The 10,453-nt window shown below is 38.7% G+C and overlaps 1 protein-coding gene across 1 annotated transcript; it reads right to left on the minus strand.

Annotated features, from left to right (window-relative positions):
• Positions 1-3,049: 3,049 nt before the first annotated feature.
• On the minus strand, positions 3,050-5,205 carry LOC129731711 (T-complex protein 1 subunit zeta). The gene is made up of 2 exons (XM_055691928.1): positions 4,935-5,205; positions 3,050-4,714 (listed from the first exon to the last, which is right to left on the minus strand). The coding sequence occupies exons 1-2, from the start codon at positions 5,069-5,071 to the stop codon at positions 3,256-3,258; spliced, it is 1,596 nt and encodes a 531-aa protein (XP_055547903.1). The 5' UTR covers positions 5,072-5,205; the 3' UTR covers positions 3,050-3,255.
• Positions 5,206-10,453: the final 5,248 nt, after the last annotated feature.

Here is a 10,453-nt window from a genome sequence, read left to right on the forward strand (position 1 = left end):
GAAAATTGGGCAAGAGATCTGTATGAAGATACTTGCTAAAGTCGCAAACAGCTAAAAGCGAAGAAGGAGACATATTTTTCATTGTTTCATGTCACTATTTTTGCAAGGACATGAATAAACATGTAAAAATTGATGTTTATCTCATCGGGGAAACCGAAAATCGATTTTGAGTGGCCACCCTGCTTACAGTGTAGGACACGAAAAGTTATTGTTATCCGACATTTTTCTCTTAGTATTGGTATTCCGCATTATTTAACCCTCTAGTGCCCAATGCCGCCATTTGGCGGGCTTCAGTCGAAGTTCCGAAAAGCAATAATAAATACTTAAAAAGTGTTTATAATGGTTTATAATGATTTTATCGAAGTCCGTTTAGAAATCATTTGGGCACTAGAGGGTTAATGGCTCAGGAAAGCATTTCCAGTTGAAAACTTGTGAAAAAAGTTGAAGAGATTGTTTATAAGACACGACCGCAGAGGTAACGTAGAATACGACAGCCTGTCTTATATCAATGGCTTTCTTGGAATAGGTTTGGGAATACACTCAATCGGGGTTAATTTATTTAATAGTCTCTTTGCTCCAAATGACGTTTACCTCTGTAGCCGGCACCGCGGTTTCACTTGCTGCCATATCCAAAATAAGAATGAAATTGAATTGTTTTGAGACTGTCTTTTGTATCAAGTTGCACTAAGATATCTTAAATTGGGCAGTGGCTACGAAGAGGCTATAGACGAGGGCAAATAGTGCATTCCCCCATCTATAGTATAACAATTCAAATAACAATTTTCTGCATTTTACGATAGCGTAGATAATTTTACAACTAATTTCTGCAATTAGTAAGACTTGCGCGAAAAATTATGCGATTCAGGCTCACTAGCTCAGAAATTCTTCAGATAAACTTTGAGGTTGATTGTGTTTGTCAATGCCATTTATTGACAAGTGAATATTTTTTCAACATGGCAAATTTTTTATTTAGTTTTAGATGATTTACAGTGATAATTAAATTCTACATAAGGTGATTTCTTAGCAATTATGTATATATGAAAATTTCAATCGCTATACTGCTAGCCACACACACTATATAGCAAGCCACACATGTTATAAACTATATAGCATATATCGTCCCCTCAGTGCTTAATCTAGATAACTCAAAAATTGACGTTTCGAGAAAAACGAGTTTGAAAATTTGACCTATTTTGGTGATGACGATTTGAATGCCATTTTAAATGGCTCAGATTTTCTGAAACACATCCATATTATTTCAGGTCTGTTAAAGCAACGAAAAAATCAACAAAGAGCCGAGTATTTAGTTTTAGCACAAAACACACCAGTTTTACGTTGAGATATCTAGTTATATAATTGATGAATAACATTTTTTCTTGCTATAAACATACACACGCTATAAAGCAAGCCACACACGCTAGCCACACACCTTATATATTAGGGATACACGCTACAAATATTCACACGCTATGTGCACACACCCTATATATACATACGCTGGATGATGGTGGCATCTCAAACCACCTGGCGGTGCGAGTCTCTTCCAGTTTTGGGTTGTATTCACCCAACGATATCTGAATCGGATTACCGCTGGTGGGGTCCAACTCACATCGAAGGGAATCCGAACTGAAAGAGGTAAGAACTGCAGCTAACCACTACCACCGCCGCTGTTGCCCGATGCTGATCCACTTCGCCTACTGTCATTGGTGTGGATGTCCGCTGCTGCTGCCTGCTGCTAGTAAACTGATCTGCTTGAGGAAAAATAGTCTCTTATATAGCCCGACAAGTGCATTCCCGGCTAACTAGGTACTCCATTTTGTCGTCCTTTTTAGGAAAAGGCGTTTGAAATTGGACAATTTTTGTGACGCTCTCGATGTTTTCGGTTTTGAAATTGGATCCCTGTATTAAAATTGGGTTCCTGTAATTGTTGCCGTAAGATGTATTCTACGTCAAAATCTACTGAACATTGTTATTTCTACATTGTTTCTAAAGTGCTGAGTATTCAAAGGCAAATACATGAAAAATACTGTATAAGAAAAAAAACCATATTAGAAAAGCTTTTTTCCATTAGCCCGTGAACATACCAGGACTATGTTATCACTGGCAATTCCCAAATATTCGCTGCGTATCCAACATCTCAATGGTCCGCGGTTCTCCTGACAGATATGAAAAAAGTCCAGCAAAAATTCCATTTCACTTAAATGGTTTCAGGAATAGGGGCCGTTCCTAAACCACGTGGTCATAAAGAGGGGGACGGGGAGGTTTGTCAAAAGACCACGAACGGGGGAGGGGGGAGATGTTAACGAAATGACCACGTGGTCTTTTTTCCTGACTTATAATTTATTGTTGCCACTAAGTCAAGAATGAAGCTTTTGAATCAAGAAAGAATATAGGTACTGAAAGTTTAATAACGAAAATGTAAAAAATTTAAGCTAATTTTTGGCAGTTGACAAATGAAAAGACCACGTGGTTAAATTCGGAAGGAGGGGGGGGGTGCCAAAAGACCACGAAAGTCCACGGGGGGTATAAAACGTGATCAAAATATGACCACGTGGTTTAAGAACGACCCCTTACTCTTCACTTCAGAAAGAGATAGCATGATGTCATCCCCTTGGAACTTACTGGTTCGGCCTGCGCTGCGAAGGCGACTCGCCGTGCCGCAGGTTGATGTACAGCTCTATTTGGGGCTGTACATTAACCCACGTCAAGGCAAGCCGCGGCCAGTTCGTTCTGGGCCTTCGAAGCGACTGATTTATTCAGAAAAGATTTAAGAAACTAAACTATCTGTAAAGCAAGCCAAAAAAAATTTTTTTTGAGAGGACAAAGAGTAAAACGCACCACATTTGTGTATCGGCCTATCCAGTTGAATAACCTCGAGCGTGCTTACAAATATCCATACCTCTAGTTGAGGAGAAATTCATTACTTTAATCTAATTGCTGTTTATGGTATTCGGTGATATTGCCCTCCTAGCCGTTGCTGAGGATATAAAAATAACTTTGTTAACTTATTCAATCTGGCCGGTGATATTTACTCAAATCGTTGAACGAGTAAGTTTTTTGCATGTCAAGCTTTATTATTCTCGAAAAACGAAACGAAACTCGCGCACAGCGGCGATTTGCGATAGTGTTCGTGTAAGTAAAGATTATAATCAAGCGTGCCGAATAATCTAAATGAACTGGTTAAATAAACAAAACCGTGCTTAATACGTTAACATAAATTGGGAGTTATGAGAAGTATTTCGAAGGCGAGCCAAATCAACCCTTCAGACTGCTCATTCCGGCGCGCATAATTTCATCCACCAGCAGCAAATTGCTAGCTATGACGGTGCATGAATTGAGGATCTGCTTCTTGACGATGTAGTTATCGAAAACGCCCAAATCTACCGGTTTCATCGGTTCCCCGGTAGACAGATCCAACCCAATCGGGTCTCCATCCAGGCGACTTTCCTCTTGGAGTCGGACAATGGTATCCTGTGCATCGTACCCACTGTTTACGGCCAGCACCTTCGGAATGACCAACAAGGCATCCGCGTACGCCTGGATTGCGAGACGAGTCTTACCCTTCACATCCTTCGCGTGTTCCTTCAGCTTGTTGTGGGCCCGAACTTCAAAAGCTCCAGCTCCCGGCACCAGTTTGCGATCTTCAATAGCATTATGGATGGAACGAAGCCCATCTCGTACGGCGTCCTTGATTTGCGTCAAAGTATATTTGTTCGGTCCCTTTATTAGAATAGTCACCGATTGTGGATTCTTGCAGTCTTCCACGAAAGTATACTTGTTTTCACCAAGAACATGCTCGTAGACTACTCCGGCGAATCCCAGATTAGACTCGTCCATATTGTCGAACGAGTTAAGAGCCACACCTCCGCAAGCCAAAGCTAAGCGTTCCATGTTGCGTCGTTTCGCTCGCCGTAAAGCCATGATGCCTTCCTTGGCCAGCATATCCAGCGACATCGGATCAATACCTTTCTGGTTGATTACGACAAAGCTCTTATCGGTTCCCGCACAAACCTTTCGCTTAAGCTCAATAACCTTCTTCACGCGTTCCTCAATAAATTCTCGCTCGGCAAGAACAAACTTCTCGCGCTCTTCGGCCGTCTTGTAGAAGAAACCTGAGTTGACTTCACTCTTCTCGTACTCCATTGACACGTTGCAAGTCAAGATGTAAGCATTCTCCAAACGTTTCGGCATATCCGGATGACGGGAACCGTGATCCATTACGATTCCTTTCACTAGTTGTGTATCGGTAGCTGACTTATGTTGCATCTCCATCAACTCGACCATGTGTAAATCCACTGGCTTTCCTTCGGTTCTGATAGCCAGCACAGCATCGACACAAACTTCAGTCAGCAAATCGGCCAACTGTGGATGAACCTTGGTTCTCAGAGAAGTGCGAGCAATATTCAGCAGACTCTCCTTGTTCACTTCGATCGGATAGGACATCTGGTCCAGGATTTGCAGAGCTTGTGCCCTAGCTTGATCAAATCCTTCGGCCAAAATGCGAGGGTGAAGCCCGTCAGAAATATACAAATCAGCTTGTTTAAGCAGCTCCCCAATGATCAACACCGTCGAAGTTGTTCCGTCACCGGTCATGTCATCCTGTGCGGTACTGGCACGTGCAATCAATGAGGCCGTCGGGTGCTGAATCTGCATTTCATGTAGCAATACATTTCCGTCCTTTGTGATCTTGATGTCACCGGCACCAGACACCAACCTAATATTAAGAGCAAAAAAAAAATGAATAGAGGTTAGGTTCAATGACTCATTTACAAGACGCAGTGTTATCGGTATTCCCAAAGATTTTTCTACGGAACAATTATTTGCTACCTTTTTTAGTATTCAACAACTAAAAATGTCATGAATAAAGCAAATTACTTCCTAAAATCGAAAAAACAATCCCATCTGAAGCGTAGGCGTAAAGCCGTGCTACTCACATTTTCATCGTTCCCTTCGGACCAAGATTCGTTCGCATCACGTCCTGGATGCCTTTCGCGGCACCAATGTTTACGGCCAGGGCCTGAGCGGCACGGGCGAACTCGGCCTTCGGGTTTAACAAACTTATTGAAGCCATTTTCACTACTATTCACTCGGTAACCAGTATTATAATGCTGCTGCAAACACGACCAACAAAAGTGAGGATGGAACGGGAGTAGAAAAATTTTTCGTGCGTGACTGACGACGAGAACAGAGAAAATCTCGAGGTCGAGAGCGAGACCACGTTTGACAGCTGAATCGGGGGCACGTTCGCTGATGTTTGTACACTGAGTGATATTTATTATTCTTCAGCTGGAGTATTTTTTCACAGGCTGTGAACAAATTAGGTCCTAAAGTTTTACACGATTTTCTGATTTTTATGTACAGTCGTCGTTCGCTAACTGCAACATGTTTACATTGCAGTTATCGAATGCCGTTCGATAACTGCAGCACTTGACACATGCCAAAATTTAGAGGGGGACCGTCAATACCATTTTTGTTTTCAGTTATGTCGAAATGTATTTTTTTAATGAAGTAGTAGCAAAAAATAGCAGAAAACTAAAATAGGTAAGCTTTTTGATTAATCAATTTGATATTCATATTTCCGCATCATAATTTATTGCGTTTTAGTAACTACTTCACATAACGAATATGTAGGCGAAAATAAAGTTCATCACTACAGAAGATCATTTTACGAGACGTTTCTAAACTCAATTCATGAATGAAATTTTGACAGAAAGCTCGGAATCGCTGACATAACGCAAGTAAAAGCAACATCAATTTCAGCAGGATCCGTGACACCTATCAGTTCCTAAAATGGTCTATTTAACGCTAGGTCACAAAATATTGTTTGTGATCTACTATGCACTGCCTCACTGAGTAGTGAAAGCTAGCCAAATAATGCACAAGGAATATTTTTTTCTTTTATAATTATAATAATTACGGCAAGTGAACCACATAACATGGTGATTTTGCTTCATTGATTAAGGAGTTATTTTGCGGGGTTATATACCTTTTTAGCTTTCAAAAAACCGAAAAAATTTTTATTGCATTATCTTCAAATACAACATCTTGAGAACATTTTCACAAATTTTCATAAAGATCTGAGCAAAAGAAAGAAAGTTAGAGCGATTTGCAGGGCGCCTCGCCACGGCCGCATAAGCTAAACTTAAAACTTTACACGCAATTATCTCGGAATAGTGTTTTCCGAAAAATTACTTTGCCGTGATCCTGATTGCGGGAAAACTACTAAACCGATTTCCTTTATCTTTTTTTTAAATTTTCGTTATTAAATTCGCCCGTCCTTGAACGATCGCTTTTTTAAACATACAGTTACACTTTGCCGCAAAAAAAATTTAATGCAATTTTTAGCGCTCAAAACGTGCATTTTTTGGGAAAAACGTTCCGTTGCACTGAAAACAAAATACTCATAAAAGCGATCGTTCAAGGACACGGCACACTTCTAAACTAATGAAATAATATGAGTTTTTTTATTTCGGTTGACCCGCTAAGTCTCTATCAGGATCACCGCAAGCCTCTGCAAAAAATAGCGTTTCGGGGAAACGGCCATTACTCCGGTAATAATTGGTATATCTCAAAATCAAACGTATTCTGTTGTTTTTGATGAACTGTACTTTCAGAAAAATACCACTTTGATGCAGTGAAAATCGTGCTATGCACTTAAAACTAAATTCAAACTTCCCTCATTTTTTTCGACCAAAAAGGTATATAACCCCTTAATAGTGGAGATCTATAATCTCCCATCTAGAATGAAGAGACAACAAGTAAACGAAATCGAAATGAAAAAGTCCTTTTGGAATGTTTCTAGATATTCAACAATTTTCATTTTCGAATGCATTTAGAATCCCACCGCGAGATTTGTCACTTCAATGTCAAATATGACTTTAACTTCAGATTTGACGGATTGCGGTCCGATAACTGCAAAGTTGCGGTCTTGCAGTTAAAAAGTGTTGCAGTTAAAAGACTTGCAGTTATCGAACGGCGACTGTATCAGGTGAAAATATGTAATTCAAAAAACTGCTCGAAATGTCTGAAATGATAATTCGCCTTTATATGTCGTACATGGGCGAACTATCATTTGGGATATCTCGAGCTGTTTTTTATCTTCATTTAAAAATCGAAGGATAATGATAAACATTTTTTTAAATCACGTTTTGCCCAGAAAACGCAGCTTTTTCAAATAAAATAAAAACTGGTATAGTTTTAGGACCCAATTGGGTTGTTTAGCTATATCAGTTTTTCATATCATCTGAAAGAGCTGTATTTTCTAAGCAAAACGTGATTTTCAAAAAATGTCTATCGTTATCCTTTAGTTTTTTAATCAAGAATAGGGGACTTAAATGAAAAATAAAAACTTGTTTTTATAAAAGAAAAGGACAAAGCTTGCTCAACCAAATACAATAGCACCACATACATAAGACATACGTAACACTCAGGAAGAAATCTTCCAAAAAAGTTGGTACAAAATGAACTACTCGAAAGTACCAACCTCTGTAAAAAAACCTCTGTTTGAGTTGTTTTTGAAGGCAGTGTACCTGCGCAGCCCTGCATTTGTCTCGTTCCTACTCGAAAAATGCTGCATTGATTTTGTAAATAACTGTTTGACAGTTCCTTATGGGATTTTCTTTGGAGCTCGATAAGGCCGAGAAAAAGAAAATTCATTTTGTTCATTATTTATCGAGCAGTTTGACAGGGCAATGTACGGAGTACTATGGGGCAACGTGTACCAGAAACAAACGCCAGTGATAGCACCACATACATAAGACATACGTAACACTGACGTTTTTTTCTGGTACACGTTGCCCCATAGTACTCCGTACCTCGCCCTGTCAGACTGCTCGATAAATAATGAACCAAATAAAATTTCTTTTTCTCGGCCTTATCCAGCCCCAAAGAAAATCCCATAAGGAACTGACAAAAAGTTATTTACAAAATTAATGCAGCATTTTTCGAGTAGGAACGAGACAAATGCAGGGCTACGCATGTACACTGCCTTCAAAAACAACTCAAACAGTGATTTTATTCAGGGTGTGGTACCATTCGAGTAGTTCATTTTGTACCAACTTTTTTGGAAAATTTCTTCCTGAGTGTTACGTATGTCTTATGTATGTGTACCATCTGTCATTGTAGTGATTTAAAGCGATTTTTATTCTTCATTTAAGAATCGAAGGACAATGATATAAAATTAAAATTACACTCATTTAGATGATATAATAATATCCAAAATCTGTGGATAGCTAAACAACCCAATTGGGTCCTAAAGCTACCGGTTTTATATATTATTTGAAAAAGCCGCGTTTTCTGAGCAAATCGTGATTTTCAAAAAACGTTCATCGTTTACCTTCGATTTTTAAATGAAGAATAAAAAACTGCTCGAATGGTCTTAGATGACGTTTCGCCCATGTACGGTATATGAAAGAACTGTCATTTTAGGCATTTCGAGCAGATTTTTATCCTTCATTTAAAAAGAAAATCAAAGGAAAATGATAAAAATTTTTTAAAAATCACTTTTTGCTCAGAAAATTGCACTCTTCCAGCTGATATATAAAAATCAGAAAAACGTTTCAAACTTTAGGACCCCATTAGCATTTATAAATTTAAAACCGGTAGGTAAAATAAAGCTCGGTTTAAAATTATAAGTCAAGTGAAAAACTCAAAGAAATCAAAAGTAGTTTGCAGCATAGTTTATGTTCAATGGGACACCCGAAAAATGTTCAATACTAAGAAATGGCGCTGTAGTGATAGCACAGACAAACAGACGTACCACGAGATTTATTTTCGTGGATCAAAATAACGGTCAATTCAAATGAGTTTCAGTTATGCGGAATATTCCCGCCGCAGCGGTGATGGTGCTGATGTACCTTTTCCTTTGAACTTGTATGGAAAAATCAAGTTTTTTGATTAAAATAGATTGCATATAGTAAAAGTTAGCACTAGAAAGTTAGAATAATGTAAAAAGAGGGTAATTAATACCAGTTCTTCCGGTAATTAAGCAAAATGCTCGTGGAAATTTCGATTTTACTACCACTATCACTGTAGCGCCATCTCTTAGCATTGAAAAATTGTTCGGGTGTTACATTGGGTTGTTTAGCTATATTAGTTTTTTATGTCATCTGAAAGAGCTGCATTTTCTAAGCGAAACTTGATTTTCAAAAATTTTCTATCGTCCTTCAATTATTAAATCACGAAATAAAACTGCTTTAAATCTGCTCGAAATCGCTACAATGACAGTTTGCCCACATACATAAGACATACGTAACACTGGCGTTTTGTTTGGTACATATTGCCCCATAGTATTATGTGCCTCGTCCTGTCTAACTGCTCGACAAATAATGAACAAAATGAATTTTCTTTTTCTCGACTTTATCGAGCCCCTAAGAAAATCCCATAAGGAACTGTCAAAAAGTTATTTACAAAATCAATGCAGCATTTTTCGAGTAGAAACGAGACAAATGCAGGGCTGCGCAGGTACACTGCCTTCAAAAACAACTCAAACAGAGGTTTTTTTTACATAGGTTGGTACTTTGGAGTAGTTCATTTTGTACCAACTTTTTTGGAAGATTTCTTCCTGAGTGTTACGTATGTCTTATGTATGTGGTTTGCCCACAAACATAAGACATACGTATGTAATACTGCCGTTTTTTTCTGGTACACGTTGCCCCATTGTACTCCGTACACCATGATGTTAAACTGCTCGACAAATAATGAACAAAATGAATTTTCTTTTTCTCGGCTTTTTAGAGCCGCAAAGAAAATCCCATAAGGAACTGTCAAAAGGTCTTTACAAAATCAATGCAGCATTTTTCGAGAGGCAACGAGACAAATGCAGAGCTGCGCAGGTACACTTCCTTCATAAACTATTCAAACAGTGATTTTGTTTTCATAGTATGGTACCATATAGTAGTAACACATACATAAGACATACGTAACACTGGCGTTTTGTCTGGTACATATTGCCCCATAGTATTATGTACCTCGTCCTGTCTAACTGCTCGCCAAATGATGAACAAAATGAATTTTCTTTTTCTTGACTTTATCGAGCCCCTAAGAAAATCCCATAAGGAACTGTCAAAAAGTTATTTACAAAATCAATGCAGCATTTTTCGAGTAAGAACGGGACAAATGCAGGGCTGCGCAGGTACACTGCCTTCAAAAACAACTCAAACAGTGATTTTATTCAGAGTGCGGTACCATTCGAGTAGTTCATTTTGTATAAACTTTTTTGGAAGATTTCTCCCTGAGTTTTTTGTATGTCTTATGTATGTGCTATTAGTCTGTTCTCTGTGCTCATTCTCTCGCAAACTTTACTTTATTCACGCTTGCACTTACGCTCGTTTGATATGTTTGTCTACATTTTGAACGTCATCGAGAAACGTCATATGCGTCCAGACCTGAAGTTTACTTCAAAGAATAGTGTTTTTCAGCACCGAAGTTCATCATCTTGAGTTCATTCGTCGTC

Source organism: Wyeomyia smithii, chromosome 3 (genome assembly GCF_029784165.1).
Source record: "Wyeomyia smithii strain HCP4-BCI-WySm-NY-G18 chromosome 3, ASM2978416v1, whole genome shotgun sequence".
Lineage (NCBI taxonomy): Eukaryota > Metazoa > Arthropoda > Insecta > Diptera > Culicidae > Wyeomyia > Wyeomyia smithii.

Excerpts from the sequence above, each read along its gene's own strand:
- LOC129731711 (XM_055691928.1), bottom strand. The coding sequence starts at position 5,071 with ATGGCTTCAATAAGTTTGTTAAACCCGAAGGCCGAGTTCGCCCGTGCC. Across the intron at positions 4,715-4,934 it reads CCGAAGGGAACGATGAAAAT|GTTGGTGTCTGGTGCCGGTG; the intron begins GTGAGTAGCACG and ends TCTTAATATTAG.